Source organism: Suricata suricatta, chromosome 1 (genome assembly GCF_006229205.1).
Source record: "Suricata suricatta isolate VVHF042 chromosome 1, meerkat_22Aug2017_6uvM2_HiC, whole genome shotgun sequence".
Taxonomy (NCBI): Eukaryota; Metazoa; Chordata; class Mammalia; order Carnivora; family Herpestidae; genus Suricata; species Suricata suricatta.
Window position 1 is genome coordinate 141,423,204 of NC_043700.1, and position 19,275 is coordinate 141,442,478.

The 19,275-nt window shown below is 35.8% G+C and overlaps 1 protein-coding gene across 1 annotated transcript in view; it reads left to right on the forward strand.

Moving 5' to 3' along the window:
- LOC115301936 (transmembrane protease serine 11C-like) overlaps positions 1-19,275 on the forward strand; it is a 54,710-nt gene that overhangs the window by 31,854 nt on the left and 3,581 nt on the right. The window contains exons 6-9 of the mRNA XM_029951955.1: positions 10,177-10,215; positions 14,155-14,326; positions 15,759-16,018; positions 17,687-17,829. Coding sequence (XP_029807815.1) covers positions 10,177-10,215; positions 14,155-14,326; positions 15,759-16,018; positions 17,687-17,829 — 614 coding nt within the window. The remainder of the gene's footprint in view (positions 1-10,176; positions 10,216-14,154; positions 14,327-15,758; positions 16,019-17,686; positions 17,830-19,275) is intronic.

Sequence of the window (19,275 nt, forward strand, 5' to 3'; positions counted from 1 at the left end):
GACTCTTGATTTCAGCTCATCCTAATCTCAGGGTTATGAGGTTAAGCCCCACATTGGGCTCCACACTGGGCATGAAGCCCACTTAAAAAAAGAAAAAAAAGTTTCACTTCAGTAGGGTCCATTAAGATACAGTAATTTATGAAAAACACAAGTTCAAAGTTTTGCTTTCTAAAATTTTGTTGATAATACTGTGTAAAATGAGCTAGAGGGGAGAGTCTTTAAGCAGAGAGACTGGTTAGAAAATAATTAAAATGGTATTAGTGTGAAGAACTGAATACCTGAACTGTCATAGCAAAAATTATATTAGAAATAGTGGACATATCTCAAAGAGATTATATTTATGGAGTTGATATAACTGATGTGAGGCAAAACAGTGAGAAATTGAATACCACATCCAACTTTTAAGTCTGAGTAATTAGTGGAATGATAACGTCAAATAGAAATAGACAATAGAGAATGGAGTAGAATGTAGGTGATTAGCTTACATTTTGAGTATTAGATAGAATATACATCTCCAGATAAAGTTATTTATCAAGCATTTGGAAATAAAAGATTGGTCCTCTGGAGAAAACTTGGGTCATAAACCATAAATATGATGGCCATTCCCTAATACAATAATGAAGTCCTAAAAAAGAATAAGATTGCAAAGAATATAAGATGAGAAGAGGAGGAGTCAAAGAGTTTTGGAGAATATTTTCATTTATTAAGAAGAAAAAAAGAGGAGTCGGGATTTGAGATGATAAAAAAAATAGATGAAAAGGTATGAGGAAAGTTTTTATAAATATGCAATAAGGAATACATGACTTTATCGTCCAGGAAGATGGAATAGATGTACTTTTCCCTATTCCCCTCAATAAATGCACCTGAAATTCCTAGATATTATATATAAAACAAACATAAGAACAGAGAGGTGACTCAGGGCCCAACAATATGGTAATGAGTTCCACCAGTTTACTTCATATATTCTAAAACTGGAGCTGAAGAAGCCAGTGATCCAAAAACTCCCAAGAATGCAAGGGGGTGGGGGGGAGGCTTGCTTTCTTTAATCAAAATACCAGGAAAGCATTAGTATAGCAAGATATAATGTTTTTAAACAATAACTGCTCTGCTGCATCCAAAATACCATAGAAAAAACTAGAGCTTTACCCCAACCCGTGGCAGCAAAAACTAAGTGAGGATCCTGTATTTCCACCCTTTCTGGGCTCTAATTAATATGTACAGGATTTATATGCTGAAAGTTACACAGCATTAATGAAAGAAATGAAAGAAGATATAAGTAAATGAAGAGAAAAATCATCTTCATGGATTGAAAGACTCAATTGTTAAGATGAAATTGAAATTGAAGATGAATTGACAATTGAAAGATGTCAGTTGTCCCCAAATTGATATACAGGATTATCTTTTTGGAAAAAAAAAATGTAGGAAAAATCTTTTACATCTAGGGCTAGGTAGAATTCTTTGACTTGACACCAAAAGCATGATCCAATAAAAAGGAAAATTGATAAACTTCATCAAAATTAAAAGTTTTGCTCTGCAGAAGTCTATTAAGAGGATGAAAACCCAAGCTACAGACAGAAAAAAAATTTTTTCATATCACTTATCAAAGGACTAGTATCTAGAATATATAAGGAACTCTCAAAACTCAGTGAAAAAACAATCAATTTAGAAAATCAGCAAAACATGCAGAGACATTTAACCAAAAAGAATATACACCTAGGAAATAAGCACATGAATAGGTGTTCAACATCATTAGCAATTAGAGAAATACTTCTTAAAACTGCAATGAAAGGTGCCTGAGTGGCTCAGCCAGTTAAGCATCTGACTCAATTTTGGCTCAGGTCATGATATCACAACTTGTGGGCTGGAGCCCAGCATTGAGCCCTGCCAGCACAGAGTCTGCTTGGGATTCTCTTTCTCCCTCTTTCTCTGCTGCTCCCCTGCTTGTGTGTGCTTTCTCTCTCTCTCTCTCTCTCTCTCTCTCTCTCTCTCTCTCTCTCTCTCTCTCTCTTTCTCAAAATAAATAAATAAAACATTTTTTTAAAACTACAATGAAATATTACTACACATTTATGAAATGGCTATTTTTTTAAATGATGACAAACCAAATGCTGGCAAAGATGTGGAGAAAATGAATCATTCATATAGCACTCATGGGAATGTAAAATGCACATCCATTCTGGAAAATAATCTGGTATTTTTTTAACTAAACATACAACAGCCATACAACCCATTAATTGTACTCCTAGGTATTATCCCAGACAGATGATGGTTGTGTACCCATAAAAACTTATACATGATGTTTATAACAGCTTTATTTCTTAATGCCCAAAACTTAAAACAATCCAGATATCCTTCAAGAAGTTAAGGGTTAAACAAACTTGGGTACATCATACCATAGAATACTACTTAGCAATAAGAAAAACTTGGATGAATCCCTAGAGAGTTACATTGAGTAAAAGAAGCCAATTCAGAAAACTACATATGTATGATTCTATTTATATGAATATATGGGACATTCTTGAAATGATAAAATTATAGAAGGGGAGAACAGATTTAGAGGTTACCAGGGATTAAGCAGCGAGTAGGATGAAAGTAAGTAGATGTGACTATAAAAGGGCAACATGACAAATTCTTGTGGTGATGGATATGTGCTGTATTTTGACAGCATCAAGGTCAATATCCTGGTTATGATATTGTACTAAAGCTTTGAAGATACTGTCTTTACAACATCTGCAAGATATTACCTTTGGGGGAAATTGGGGAAAGAGTACTTAAACATTATTTATTACAAATACATCTAAATCTGCTATTATATCATAGTAAATTTTAGATTTTTTAAAATTATATTTAAAAACCATACACATTTATTGGGATTAGATGTTAGATGTCCTGATGAGTTCCGCTCTTTATGTCTCATATTCCTAGAACTCTGAGTTACTATTGAAACAAATATGATTTAGATGAGTCAAAGCATGACTTTATTTTAAATGTCTTTGAGAAGTTTGGCAATCTTTAAAAACTCAAAAACTAGCACTATGGAGTTACTCTTATCAAAATATAATAATTATATTTTACCTTCTATTCCAGCAACCTAAAATCTTTCCTTATTGAGGTATAATTAACATATAACATCACATTCATTTCAGGTGTACACATAATGATTTAATATTTGTGTATATTGCCAAACGAACACAGCAATAAGTCTAGTTAACACCTATTACCATATATATTTAGAAAAAAATTTTTCTTATGATGAGAACTTTTAATTTCTATTCTCTTAGCAAGTTTCAAATATGCAATACAGTATTATTAACTATAGTTACCATGGTGTACATTATATCCCCATGACTTATTTATTTTATAACTGGAAAGTGATCCCCTTTTGATTCCCTTCACCCATTTAGCCCACCTCTCCCCACCCCAACTGTGATCAAGTTGGAGATCCTTGCATCCCTGAAATAAATCCCACTTGATCTTTTAATGCATTGATGCATTTTGCTAATATTTTACTGAGGATTTTTGCATCTTTGTTCATCAGGGATTTTTTTTCATATGACATCTTTGATTTTGGTATCAGGGTAATACTGGCTTCATGACATGAGTTTGGAAGTGTTCCCTCCTCTTCTATTTTTTGGAAAAGTCTGAAAAGAATTGGTATTAATTCTCTTGTGAATGATTGATAGAATTTACCAGTGAAACCATCTGATCCTGGACATTTTGGAGACCTTTCTGAGTACTGATTCAATCTCGTTAGCAGTAATCAGTCTGTTCATATTTTCTTTTTCTTCATGGTTCAGTTATGGTAGGTTGTACATTTCCAGGAATTTATCTATTTCTTCTAAGTTGTCAAATTTGTTGGCATTATTATTATTCATAGTAGCTTCTTACAATTCTCTATTTCTGTGGTATCAGTTGTAATGTCCCCTCTTTTATTTCTGATTTTATTTATTTGAATCCTCTTTTTTTTCTTGGTGAGTTTAATTAAATGTTTGTCAATGTTGTTTATCTTTTCAAAGAACTAACTCTTAGTTTCATTGATTTTTTTCTAAAAAATTTTTTAAATCTTCATTTATTTTTGAGAGAGAGAGACAGAGAGAGAGAGACTATGTGAGCAGGGAAGGAACAGAGGGAAAGGGAGACACAGAATTCGAAGCAGGCTCTAGGCTCTGAGCTATCAGCACAGAACCCAATGCAGGGCTCAAACTCACAAACTGCAAGTTCATGACCTAAGCTGAACTTGGACACTTAACCACCCAGGTGCCACTCAGGCACCCCATCGATTTTTTTTCTATATTCTTTTTAGTGTATTTTTCACTTATTTCTTCTCTGCTATTTGTTATTTCTTTCCTCCTGGTAACTTTGTTATTATTCTAGTTCCTTGAGATGCAAAATTAGGTTATTTGAGATTTTTTTTCTTGATGTTGAAATCTTTTGACATTCACTCTGATATAAAATTGTAAAGGTACTAAAACTATGAGGCAAAACCACTTTGATTCTTCTTTTATATACTGATGAGTTACATATAACTTCGGCTACTCTTAATGCAATATGCATTAAATAGCTGTAAGTACCATATATTAGATGCCAGTTTTAATGTTTTCCCCCTTAAAGTGATTTCTGTTACTGATAAGTTGTGCATTCAAGAGCTTTTAGTAAAGCTCATGATGTGGAATAATATCAATAAAGTATAAGAAAAGACATTCAAAATATGAATGCCTCTTTTTTTAAAAAGAAAGAAAGAAATGTCTATCAACTCAGGTCAGGAAGAAATTTAGAAACATAAAGATTTCAGAAATATTTTCCTAACCAACTTTTCCATTCTTATTACCTTCTACATTCTTTTCTCTTATGTAGAATTTCTGAAGAAATGCATAAGAATTCTTTATGTTCTGAGCAAGAACACAATAGTTGTGGCTTGTGTTTAATGAGAGGTAACTTGTGCAACTTCAAAAACCATGTAATTGTCATGGATTTACTAAACAGTATTGCATAAAATAAATCTATAAATTCTCTTAAGGTTGTCATTGGGTCAATTAGCCAATGCCTGAATATTTTGTTCTAGGTTTTTTTAAAATATATATTTTCCAGAAGAATATATTTTGCCGTAGAAAAATACATATAAAACAAGCAACTTAAGGAGCACCTGGGTGGCTCAGTTGGCCAAGCATCCAAATTCAGTCTAGGTCATGATCTCATTGTTCCCAAATTCAAACCCCGCATCGGGTTTTGTCCTGACAGCTCAGACCCTGGAGCCTGTTTCAGATTCTGTGTCTCCTCTTTCTCTGCTCTTCCCCACTCATGCTCGCTCTCTCTCGCTCTCTCTCTCTCTCTCTCTCAAAAATAAATAAAACATTTAAAAATTTTTGAAGTAACTTAAATAAATTCCAGAGAAAAAATTTAATTCAGCATGAATAAAATATTACAAGGCAATGGTTATTTTGCATCAAAAACTAATATATACAAATTGGCAAGAGCAAAAGCCAAGAAATTATCTGAGAAGAAGGGGTTAAGAAGGAAAACTCCTTGAAGGCTTCTGGGTTGTTCAGTCTGTTAAGTGTCTGACTCTTGATTTCAGCTCAGGTCATGATCTCACATTGAGCCCTGAGTAGAACTCTGTGCTGACAGTGCAGAGCCTGCCTGGGATTCTGTTTCCCTCTCTCTGCCCCTCCCCTACTCATGATATCTCTCTCTCTCTCTCTCTCTCTCTCTCTCTCTCTCTCTCTCTCTCTAAAAAATAAATAACTAAACAAAGAAAAACAAAGGAAAGCTTCTTGAAGAAGCCACCTCTCAAGATAGGTCTTAAAGAAAGCCACGGACATGATCTGAAAGAAATCCATGAAGTATTCTCTGTTTGGTGTTATACCAGAGCTAAGCCATCAAAATGCAGACCTTCATAAAATGTGTAGGTACCAGGAACAACCAAGCTGTTGAGAGCTATTTGAACTTACCAGTAGAGTGAAAATTCCTGGTGAGGGTACGGCAAGTTTGCACAGTCTCTTGCCCCCAGACAGCTTCCAAAATCTACCCTCTTGAAACTTTCATTTCTGCTTGGGCATCAAACCTCAGAGTGCTTTGCTGATTAGTGTCAGGAGCGGCCTGTCCCCCTGCCCTGTCCCTGAGGCATGATTGCACGGGGTCATGGAAAAGATGAGTAAACTAGATACACTCTAATGCAACATATAATTTTCCCCTAAGCAATGAACTGACAACTGACTACCTTCTGGGCCTGAATGCCTTTGTGAAAGTCACTACTGCAATAAAATGTATCAATCATCTTTGGGACTGTGAGAGCAGGTATTATGTCTCCTGAGAACCTGTTTTTCTGGGAACTTAGAGTTCTAAACAGCCTAATGACCCTTACTCATTAAAAAAATGACCTTTACTAAACAATGTTGTTTGCTTCTTGGTTAAAGGTCGCTTCCTTAAGGCTAGACCTGAGGTTTTGTAAAGAATACCTACGACAACATGAGTACCTGTAGCTAAGTTTTTTATGACAATCATTACTACTAGAATTGTAACTTCTGCAGAACCCATGTCCCAGAAAATTGTAAAACTTATCTATGAGAAACCATTTACTGCTCTTTCTGGTCCTTGTACCTTTAGCCATAAATAAAGCTTGAGAAGCAGGCAGGGCAGAGACACCTGCCAAATGGACAGAGGTGCCCGTCTGGTGATCAAAATGAAACTCAAGGCTCTCTCACTCTCTCTTGCCAACACCGTCCTCCTTCAGGAAAACCCTGGACCTGCTGGAGCTGGACTCTGGCACCAAGCTAGAAACTTGTCAAAGTGAAAGTGCTATCCTGAATATTAGCTTTCTGTCCAATGTGTTTTCTCAAAAGGGCCCCTTAGAAACACAAGCATGTCATGTCAAAAGCATAAGATAGATGTTCTCACTTCAGAGTCAAAATGGCAAACATATTGAAGACATGTACTGTAAAAAAACTAATCTACATCACTCTGAGGAATGACACATATGTAATATCTAACCAAAGAGATAATTTTCAGTCTAATCAGAAGCACAAAAAGAAGTATTTATTGAGGTTGAATATACAGCCAGGTGACTAATCAAAACCTGCAATGCGTGAAAAATTCAGCTTTTGTTCAACCACACTCCAAGTCCCTTGTTCCTTTGCCTTTTAATTAAGACCAGTCTTATTCACACTCCTTTTGGGGGGCTGGGGAAGTTAGGGGACAAGAGGTGAAAATATTATGAATGAGCTTCCAAGGTGGAAAATGATAATTCCTGTGTGATAAAATAATTCCGGTAGTTACCTTGCTCAGTAAGTCCATACCCCTTATAATTTTAACATTTTCACAGAGCTAACACATGAAAATTTCTAAGTATCCTATAAAATACATTCCATAAGAGAATTCAGTTAATCTCCACTAAATTTTTAATGCTAGAACCTAGGGAAACTATCTGAAAAGTAGAATTAGTCAATGAATTCAGCATTCGGACTCAGGTAAAGTAATAAATTCACCTGAGTAGAGTTAAAACCCAGGATTTCTGTAAAATTTATAATATAAATATATCTACTGCTACTGTAAAATTCTTATACTTAAGAATTATATAACTTAGTTTTCATTATTATTTTCAGATTTTTTAAATGGTTTTTATTTTTATTTTTGAGAGACAGAAACAGTGTGAGCAGGGCAGTGTCAGAGAGAGGGAGACGCAGAATCCAAAGCAGGCTCCAGGCTCTGAGCTAGCTGTCAACACAGAGCCCGACACGGGGCTCGAACCCACAAACTGTGAAATCATGACCTGAGCTGAAGTTGGACACCTAACCGATTGAGCCACCCAGGCGCCCCAACCCCAGTATTTTTAATAGGTTGACTTCTTTCCAAAAATGTTTGTCATCAGCTGTTCCTAGTTCCCCTGCTACTCCTGGATGCTAAGTGACTTTTTGTGGTGCATCCAATTTTCTATCCACAAATCTGCCATAATACTAATCATATAATATTAACTTATCTACTTAGTTGCAAATCTCTTCCACTACACTCCAAGTTCATTGAGGACAGAGTCCATGTCTATTGTCTTCAATTCCATAGGAGAACATCAGTGCACAGTTCCTGAGCTGCCTTTTAAAGCTGTTTTGTCTTACTATCTATCCTTTGATAAATATCTTTCTAGGCAGGGGCAGTGCCATTGTTTTTTGTCACTTCCTTTATATGTTACATTGTAAACAGAGAACCTTAAATTACGGAGTTGACTCCTTGATTCAAGCATAAATCCATAGGAGTTCTAGCCTTTGAGTGTGAGCCAAAGGACTTAAAAGAATGGAAACACAAATAGCCACAGCAGTGACTCAATCCAAGGAATGACAGCTTAAATCACTTCCCCATTTATTGTATCTCTTTCACCTACTCAAGCGATAGTTATTCTCTGAAGCTCTGGAATAATACAACCATAAAAGCAAATTATAAGTCAAAAACATTTCTCCCCTTTAGCAAGACATACATCAATAAAGAAACCCGAAATAAAGAAGAAAGTTCTGTGAACATAGTAAAGTTCTCATAAAGTGTAGTCTTTAACATTTTTCTGGTTGAGTTACAGGACTTCTCATATGGTTTTATGTATTTTACTAACCACACAAAGCTCAGAATCAAACTCTAAAGGTATCATATCCAATAAAAATTAGCTTTTGGAAGGCAGCTATGAAGGATTAGGTGGAAAGGAGCCACCTTTCCATCTAAGTGGGTGTGGCTCATACCTACTCAGTCCATCTGACAGTTGAATTGGTCCTGCCTTTTTGTTCAAACAAGTTGACTTTCTGGTAAAGAATTCTTTTGTCCCCTTGATTTGTTGTGCAACCTAATGTAAGAATGTAACTATAATTGTCATATATAAATGAATACTCCCTCCTAGATTTATAGAGCATAATAAAAATGAGCTTACATTGGCATTTATAGTATTTAATCTATAGATCAACTGATGATTCGTAGTTTGAAGAGAAACTCTTGAGTAGAAATGGCTAATGCATTTACAGTTCTCTACATCTGAAATTTGTGGCGTAACTGTGATTCACTTGTTCACCCTCTCCCTATACACCTCACCATGACTTAAACAGATTTGCAGTTCTGCGGTTTTGAGGCCTGGAACAAAATCATTGATTGTAAATCTCATCCTAAAACATTCCCTAGACATCTAGGAATGAGTACACAATATGAAAGTCTGCTTTATTACTAATGTATTTTTTTATCCATTTAGTATTATATGAGAAATGGAATGGCATACTTAATTGAGTGTTCTGAATAAATGAAACCACACAAAGGTTATTAATTTTAAAAGGATCAAAATATACTAAAATGCACTCAAAACCAAAAAAAATGCACTATATATAATACTACGCACAATCTCTCCTAGTTATTAGCGTTATTTGTTATGCTATGTAGTTATTTCAGCATCTACGCCTGGGTTCTCAAAAAGCAGAGTCTGAGATAGACTCACCTGTGGTATTTGATCTGAGAAAGAGCAAAAGGCAAAAAGCATAAAGTAAAGAGGGAGAGTTTCCAACATCAGGGGCAACTCTAGCTCCATTCCATAGGATCTTCTGAATTCTATATCAGAACTGTGCTCCCCTTTGACTAACAGCAGAAGAATTTGTCCATCGACTCCCATCTTACACCAGCTCCTACAGAGTTAACTCCTACGTTTCCTATTGTCCATCTGGGATGTCCAGTGAGGCCCTTCTGGCAGAAAGTGAGAAGCGAAGGTGCTAACTTGAGAAAAGCATGTGCCAAATAACTCCTGAGTAAAGCAGATCCAAGTCTGTATGAAATCGGTCACTGCATTGTGGCTGATTTTGGATATGGCCAAGAGTATTTAAAGTGATACAAATATTGTTGTCAAATACATTCAGTTATCTGGTGATTTGGATTCAAGATACAATGAAAGATCACCATTTTTAAAAATATATTTTAGCACTTTCTAGGACCCAGACCTCTTTTCAACTTACAATAGGGAAGTGAGAGTCTTTAGAAAGAGAAGAATAAATACTAAGATTTTATTTCTCTCAATGCTAATTCATGAAAATAGAAATTATATAGTCAAAACTGAATAAAATGATTATTTACAGAATAATGTGTTCCCTCAACAGAATAATTGGTATTAATGAATATTTTTAATGTTCATAAATCTAAAGTTTTCTTTTTTTCTTTTTCTTTGACTTCTAGACATTGCAATGCCAACAGCAGAAAATCTTCTCAATACCTGTAAGTTCATTAACAAAGAGTTATTTTCTAGTGAAATTTAATTCCTTGGATGGCAAAAAAAGACCTCCATTTGACAGTCAATACAGTGTCCAGAAAGATGTAATGGGAAGCCTGCTTTTAGAAACTTGTAAAAAGATGACTGTGGTTGGTCTTAAATTGACCGATATCATAGATTTTTTTTAAGTTTATTTTCTTTTTTTTAATAATAGTTTATTGTCAAATTGGTTTCCATATAACACCCAGTGCTTCTCACCACGAGTGCCCCCCACCACGACCATCACCCCCTCCCTCACCCTCCCCCTTCAGTCCATGGTTCATTTTCAGAATTCAGTAGTCTCCCTTGATCTGTGTCCCTCACTCTTGCCCGCCCTCTTTCCCCCTTCCTCTCCCCATGGTCCCCTGCCAGGTCTCTCCTGTTAGACCTATGAATGCAAACATACGGTATCTATCCTTCTCTGCCAGACTTATTTCATAGATTTTAAATGAGGAAAACATCGTTACATGCCATAATGGCAGAGGGAATCTAGGGACAAGCAGTCATAATTAAGAATTTAGGATCTAAAACCAGCTACACATCAGTGTTGAGCCCCAAATCTAACACTTACCAACTGGAGGAATTTACACAGGTTATTTAATTTCTCAAACCTTCAGTTCTAAGTTGTTGCAATGATAAAAGGAGGAAGCACAAGTAAAGAACTTACAAAAGTGTACAGCTCATAATAAGGACTCAGTAGATTTCAGCTATCTGTATTTTCTTATTCTGCCTATAAAAACTTTAGGCCTAAAAACTCACTGTGGAATTCTGATGACACAAACCAAGTTTAGTGTGCTGAAACTTACATGCAAGCAACTCCCTGCTGGCCAACGCCTTCTGCTTCTATCCTCCCAACAACTGCCCCGGGAAATCTGATCCTCAGGGTTGCCAGAACATGGAGCAGGTTGTCAGAGGAGCACTGCTCTTATCTGGGCACTGAGACTAATTCGGACAGCTGGAAATCACTTCCGGAGCCAAGCGACACCATCGTCATTGGCCCTTACTACCTTTCAGTCACAGCATTGTTATTTCTGAGCAACCTGAGCAAAACTTAAACACAAAGCTGTATTAGATTATTTTTCTCCCTGATATACTTTGACTGAACAACACTCAAGGAACTTAATAAAACATTTTAGGGGTCCCTGGGCGGCTCGGTTGAACACCCAACTCAATTTTGGTTCAGGTCCTCATCCCAGGGTTGTAGGATCGAGCCCTGCATGAAACCCCATGTTAGGCTCTGCCCTAAGCATGGAGCCTATTTAGGATTCTCTCTTTCTCTCCTCTGCCTCCCTCCCCCACTCCCACTCTCTCTCTCTAAAGTAAAAAAAAAATTTTAAGACATTTTAAAGTCAATTATTCTAGTTAAAAATTTTAGTGCTGATACAATCAAAATCCACAATTAAAAACTTGTCACATTGATAGTAAAGAGGTACACAAGACAAGAATAAAAACAGTAGTAGGAAAGAAATTGGCCAATTTGTATTCCCTCTAGCCAGAACACTAAGCAACCATCCAGATCAGTATTCTAAATTTGACTTGCTCTATCTGAGGTTTTAATTATATCTTAAATAAAAAGTGAGATGGGAAATGGGAGGCAATAAAAATCAAACAGGGTTGAAGAAAGGATATGGTTTGGTATTTGACAAAGTATATTAAAGTACAGTAATAAATGGGATGCAAGTTAGTAGGGTAGGGAAGCTGTAAGAGCTTGGTAGGTTCTTTGATGTTTCTGAAAGTATGAGCCATCAAGTCTTCATTATATTCCTTAAATTCTTGACATTTACCCTATGACTTTGTGATATAACAAAAGCTACAAGGTGCCATGTAAGATTTCAGCAGAGGTAATAACAAGGTAATGCTGCAGAGGTGACAGCCGGAAACTTAACAGCCACAACAACCATGAGTAAATAGGAATTGAGAATGGAAATGAGTGGACAAATATAACTTAGACTATAATTCTAAACAAATACACAAACAGGAAAGTAGAGTCACACTGGGGAGGTTCTCCAAGCCCACAGAGAAGCTTCTTTGTTTTTATATTCCTCTGAAGGATGTTCAGTAAAAGCCAACTTCCTTTAGGAGTTGTCCAAACAGAAGGAGGATAGGGAAGAACTATTATACCTTTGGGTTCTTGGTTATTTGTTTCAGCCTCTGTAGAGTCCATGATAAGGGAGTAGAGAGAAAGGAAAAGAAAAAGGAATTACATCAATGAGTCAATATGAGAGCTAATTCAAAAATAAGAACCATGAAGGCTCTGCTCCAACTAAGTGGTTTTTATGAAGAGGATGCCTTAACAGCCTGAGGTTTAGACTACATCAAACAAAACAATCTAGAATCAGAAGCAATATACAAATTTAAGGACTTCAGAGGGTTAGTGAAGATCCTTTTAAGTCTCCATGTCCCTCCCCTGTGCTTCTGATGCCTTTCCACCTTCAAGAAAGAATATCTCAAGTCACCTCTTGTCACATTTCTGTGAAGCAATTGACCATCTAACCTTTCTAATTAATTGAAATGTTCTCATTCTTGATACAATTGCCATTTTCTAACTCAGTTCCTTAACCTTAACACTGTTAACACTTTGGGCAGACATTTTTTTTTTCAAGGACAGTCCTATGCATTCTAGAATTTTTAGTAGCATCCTTAGCCTCTACCTATAGATGCCAGTAGTGCACCCCAGCCCAATTATGACAACCAAAAATATCTCCAGATATTGACAAATTTCTTTTGGGGTTAGGAGTGGAGTGCAGAAGTGTCCCTGATTGAGAACCTCTGGTTTCATCTATGCCCACTGCACTGACTATGGCAAGTTTTGCTCATGCTCTAAGTGTTAGGAACACACCTATTACAAACAGGATCTTACACTCAAATATCATTTTTATTTCAAGGTGTCTTATGGGTTACATGACATAGACTTCATTTCTATATACATTCATTGAGCACCATATAGGTTATAGATTTTCTGTGATAAGTTCTAGAAAAAAAAAAAAAATATATATATATATATATTTATGGTTCCTGCTCTCTAAAACATTTGGTTAATAAGGCTGACAATCTCTAGTAATCTCATGGGTGTCTCAGTCCGCTAAGGGTCCGACTTCGGCTCAGGTCATGATCTCATGGTTGGTGGGTTTGAGCCCTACATTGGGCTTTGTGCTGAATGCTTGCTTGGACCGTGGAGCCTGCTTCAGATTCTGTGTCTCCTTCTCTCTCTGACCCTCCCTGCTCATGCTCTGTCTCACTCTATCTCTCAAAAATAAATAAATAAATAAATAAATAAATAATAAATAAAAGCACTTAAAAAAACACTTAAAGAGTCTAGCAGTTTCCCTGGATCTAAACTGACACTAGAGCATAGTCCTATTTCAGAGAAATGTCTCTCTTTGGGAAAGAGTTGGCTATCTTCATGTGTTATTCCTTTAAGTGAGATATTGTGTATTGTAACTTTAGTGCTAACATATTTCTGTCTACTCTGTCTCTTGTCAATATCCCATTGGCATTCATAGCCATTCATTCTTTTCTTATAAATGTTTCAGAGCAATCACTGCATTAAACAACTGCTCACAAAATTACAAGGCACATATTTCCTATACAATTTAGTAACTGGTTTTCAATTATTATTTTCCAAATTCAAACACTTCAATTTACCTGCTTCTTATAGCAAGGCCACTTACACACAGAGAGAGTTACGTGACTAATGAGGATAGGGGAGGAAGATGTCAATCTATTTTTAATGGATTCTCAGAAAAATCTCATATCAGCAGTTAGTCCTAACTTCTCCAAGACTGTGGGCTTTTCTTCAGTTAGCAGTTAATAGTGACATACTTTATGAGAGTTTGTTTATAACAGCAATGCATGCAAAAGCAATATCAGTATTGTTATAATCTTACTAACTCCATTTTGAGCAGGTTGTGGACAACGAACAATAACTCCTTCTGGCAACAAGATAGCAGGGGGCAAGGATGCCCAAGAAGGGGAATGGCCCTGGCAAGCTAGCCTTCAACAGAACAGTGTCCACCGATGTGGAGCCACTCTGATTAGTAACAGCTGGCTTGTCACTGCTGCTCACTGTTTCATAAAGTAAGCTCTGGACTACATAAAGGCTCAAGGCCACTCACGCACCTGAAAGTCTGAAATACATATCTTTCAAGAATATGGCCACACAACTATGCCTTCAACTATTCAATATTGTGAAATATGCTCTCAAAATTACTCAATGAATTATCAATTTTTAAAAAATATATATTCAGGCTAGAGCAGGAATTGTCAACAGTGGCACTATTTGGTCCAAATGATTCTTAGTTTTGGGGAGGGGGTAGCCTGTGCATTGTAGAATATTTAGCAGCATTCCTGGCTCCCACCCACCAAATGCCAGTAGCATTCCCCCAGGACTGACAACCAAAAATGTCTCCAGTTATTACCAATGTCTCCTGAAGGACAAAATAGCCCTCAGTTGAGAATCACTAAGCTACACTTAATTCAATTTTACAAAGAAACTATAAATCCTAAACTGAACACTGTTCTTCTATTTCTTTCTTATCATTATTTCATTTGATCGTATTTATTTAATCATAAGTATTTGAATTCATCCTGCATCCTCCCATATATATTATAGCTCTGTTGGAAATTACTAATTTCTTGAAGCGCCTGGGTGGCTCAGTCGGTTGGGCATCCAGCTTTGGCTCAGGTCATGATCTCACGGTTTGTGGGTTTGAGCCCCATGTCGGGCTCTGTGCTGACAGCTAGCTCAGAGCCTGGAGCCTGTTTCAGATTCTGTGTCTCCTTCTCTCTCTGACCCTCCCCTGCTCGCACTGTCTCTGTCTCTCAAAAATTAAAAAAAAACCATAAAAATAATTTTTGAAATTACTAATTTCTTTAAAGGATATATTATCGCACCCAAAGTTTACCTTGTTTTTACCCTTTTTTTGATGTTTAGTTTTACTAATTTATATTGGTTTTATGTAGCACTAATTGGTTTTATTTTTAAAGAAAAGTCCCTCTTAAACTTGAGACATTGAAAATGTTCCAGCAACACTGTTTTTCAGTCCTTAATAGATAAACCCTTGATTAACAAATAATAGTAAAAGTCAGAAATATCTTCCTATTTATAGTTTTTAATTGTTATAAAAGAGGATTTAGGCTATTTCCTTAATTTTTATGAGTTTACTCTGTCCCATAATCTTGCCCACTTTTTACTTAGTCTTACTATCTTGTCTTCTCATATTTAACTTTCTAAATGCCCTTGAGTCTTTCTAGACAGATAAAAGGTAGTTTCCATGGCTTATCTTTTAAAATAGAGCTTATTAAAAATAAAATATAGTTTATTGAATTATTCAAAGTCTATTCATGTTATTATTTTTATGATTCTCTCACACATGGCCTTACTTTTGTATGTTTATATGCATTATGGGTATTCAATACATATCTAAGTTTTTTAAAACATATAAGATATTAATTCCCACAACTCTGAAATTCAAGACTATTAATAAATAAATCTATTTTTTTTTTTTAGGGCCAGGGATCCCAAAGAATGGAATGTTAGTTTTGGTCTTCTTTTAAGTGATCCACAAATACAGCGAAGAATCAAGGCTATTATAATTCATGAAAACTACCATTACCCCGCACACGATAACGATATTGCCGTTGTGCATCTGTCCTCACCAGTATTATATACAAGCAACATCCGAAGGGCATGTCTACCGGAAGCTACTTATACATTCCCACCCAATTCAGACGTGGTGGTCACTGGATGGGGAACATTCAAGTCTGATGGTGAGTTCCTAACCTTCCACCATTATATGGTTTGAGTTTTAGGAGTTTAAAAAAAAAAAAAAACCACTCTGAATCACAACTAAATCTGAGATATATTTTCTCTGGGTCATTTTAAAGAGGATAATGTAAAAAAGGATAATGTAAAGGATTAAAGAAATAAAGTAATTTGTCTAAACTCACATAGGCATTAAGTGGCAGAACCCAGATTTAAGCAGAGGAGATTGGGCTGCACAGCCTATATTCTGAATGCTACACTAAGCTGCCTTTCCTTAGGCTTAATATGCTTAAAAATTATCATTAACTACATTCACATAGAAACTACAATTTCCTAGAGCTTTTACCATAATTTCCCTTAATAATGGTAGTTTTTACAGAAATGCATTATTGAAAAAGTAATTCATTTTTTTCCATTTTATTCATTCATTCATTCAATAAATATTTATCTTGATTACCACCTTTATGGCAAATACTGGTCTAGGTGGTTTGGAAATATTAATTTATAAAATAGGCAAATATTCCTGCCCTCTTAAGGCTTACATTTTTAGTAAAAGAAGACAATAATCACAAAATACAAAAAATAAGTAGATTACACAGCATGTTTTATGCAGGTAAGTACCAAAACAAAACAAACAAGCAAACAAACAAACAAAAAAGACTACAGAGGTTTGGGCATTTTTGATGGGGGGAAATGAATAGCCCTATGTGACAAGGCAATACTTGAGCAAAGATCATTTATATATGTGCATCCCATGACCTTAGTTATGTAAAGATTTAGTGACTATTAATGTTTATAAATACATTGGAAAACAGAAAAAAAAATCTAAAATTAACTCTGAGGTTCAGAATTACAGTAACAGCAGAAAATCTTAAAATAATTATAAAGTATAAGTTTTTGGAATATGAATTGTTCATTTTGTTTTCTTTTTTTAATTTTTTTAATGTTTTATTTATTTCTGAGAGAGAGAGAGAGAGAGAGAGACAACATGAGCAGGGAAGGGTCAGAGAGAGAGAGGGAGATACAGAATCTGAAGCAGGCTCCAGGCTCTGAGCTACTTATCAGCACAGAGCCTGATGTGGGGCTCAAACTCACGAACTGTAAAATCACAACGTGAGCTGAAGCCAGACACTCAACTGACTGAGCCACCCAGGCACCCCATCATTTTGTTTTCTAAGACATACAAATAATAAATATAAAATTCCAAAACAATTCAAAAGGAAAAAAATCTCATCACACATGGGGTCCCATACAAAAGAATTTCTAATTATGGTCATTTTTTTAAATGTTTATTTATTTTTGAGAGAGAGACAAAGAGAGTGCAAGCAGGGGAGGGGCAGAGAGAGAGGGGGACAGAATCTGAAGCAGCCTCTAGGTTCTAAGCTGTCAGCATAGAGCCCAATATGGGGCTCAAACCCATGAACCATGAGATCATGACTTGAGCTAAAGTCAGATGCTCAACCTACTAATCCACCCAAATAAGGTCATTTTTAACAATAGCTTGGTATGTTCATAGCATTACTACTTTGTTACTGAGAAAGGAGAAAAAAAGCTTAATTAAAACATATGTTTTACATTGATTTGGAAATTGTACATAGTGGTAGTTACAAATAAACCTAGCCAGAGATATTAATATTGATGTTAGTAAAAATTATATACTTTTCTTCCTTTAGGAAAAAGTCCTAATATACTCCAAAAAGCATTAGTGAAGATTATAGATAACAAAACCTGCAACAGTGAAGAGGTATATGGTGGTGTGATCACACCTGGAATGTTGTGTGCTGGGTTTTTGGAAGGAAGTGTAGACGCCTGTCAGGTAAATCTGCCTATTCCGTTTTCAGGATTTTTTTTCCTTTGTATTTTAATTCTAATTAATTTGTTCAATTTTCTCAAAAGACTGACAAATTTTAAAGGCTTAAGTTTGTTTTGTAGCCAGAGTAATTAATTAGAATTATATTGGCATCTGATAGGTCTTATTAAAATACTAAAGAGCTATGCCTCTTTTATGGTGACAGAAGCTAGGAATAAGTATGGGGAAGAGACTAAATTTGGAATAAGCAAGAAAGAGATGAGGGTATATTTGTAACTTTAGTTGGGTTGACCCTCTTTCACTGAGAAACACCCAACTGAGTCCAACACCAAACCTAATGATCATGGAGATTTCTTAATTTAGGGTGGCTCCAACTCCCTTAATACTTATTGATATAACGGGCTTAACTAGCATCTCCATATGCTAGCCACTGTTTTAAGCTCTTTACAAATGCTAATTTCTTCAAGTTATGACAATTCTGTGGTGTATGTTTATGCAATTTTAAGCCCTATTTCTCACATGAAGAGACTGAGACAGAAATCAAGTAATTTGTCTAAACCCACATAGGCATTATGTGGTAGAACCCAGATTTGAACAGAGATTGGGCTGCACAGCCTATATTTTGAATGCTACACTAAGCTGCCTTTCCTTAGGGTTAATATCCTTCAAACACCTCTAATGCTGCTTAAAAGCAATAGTCTCAGAGTTAACAAAAGTACTACTCTAGTTATCTAGGTGGGTAAAATCAAGGGTAAATTCAGGACGAGCGTTATTTCATTCATTTATTTCTATGGACTACTCTGTTGCATACTCTGTGCTAGGTACAGAGGAGTTAAATGTGAATAAAGCATGAACTTTAGGAGTTAGGAGATATATAAACAAGTACTGGCAATACATAATTGTCATCTCTCAGTACAGATTCCCATATTTCCAACTCTCACACTAACCCTATTCTTCAAAGTTATGATAAGCTTGAATTTCAGACTCTCTCCATTTTCTCTCAGTCCATCACCCTCAGGACCATGACTCTCTTATAATCTTATGCAACCTAGAGGTTTTATTATTTCAACCTCTCCATTGTCCACCTTCAATGACTTCACCGTCTCCTACTTCCCCACACCCATGCTAATAATCTCCAACCACAGAGCAATATGACTATTTTATTGGCTCCTATATGTGAGCTCCTGAGCACAACTAGAAGAAATCTTGAAACCTTGTAAACTGGTGTCATATAATCACAGCTGATTCCTTACCACATTATAGAACTACTGAATGCATGCTTTATATTTGTATATATTCACATACCCTATATAAGCAACATTTCATTACATTGTGTGAATGTGTCCATATATGCTCTTGTCTTCCTTAACATATGACATTTCCTCATACTAACTAGAAAAAAAAATAAATAAATCATGAGAACTCCTTTAATTTCTTTTCTATATGATAAAT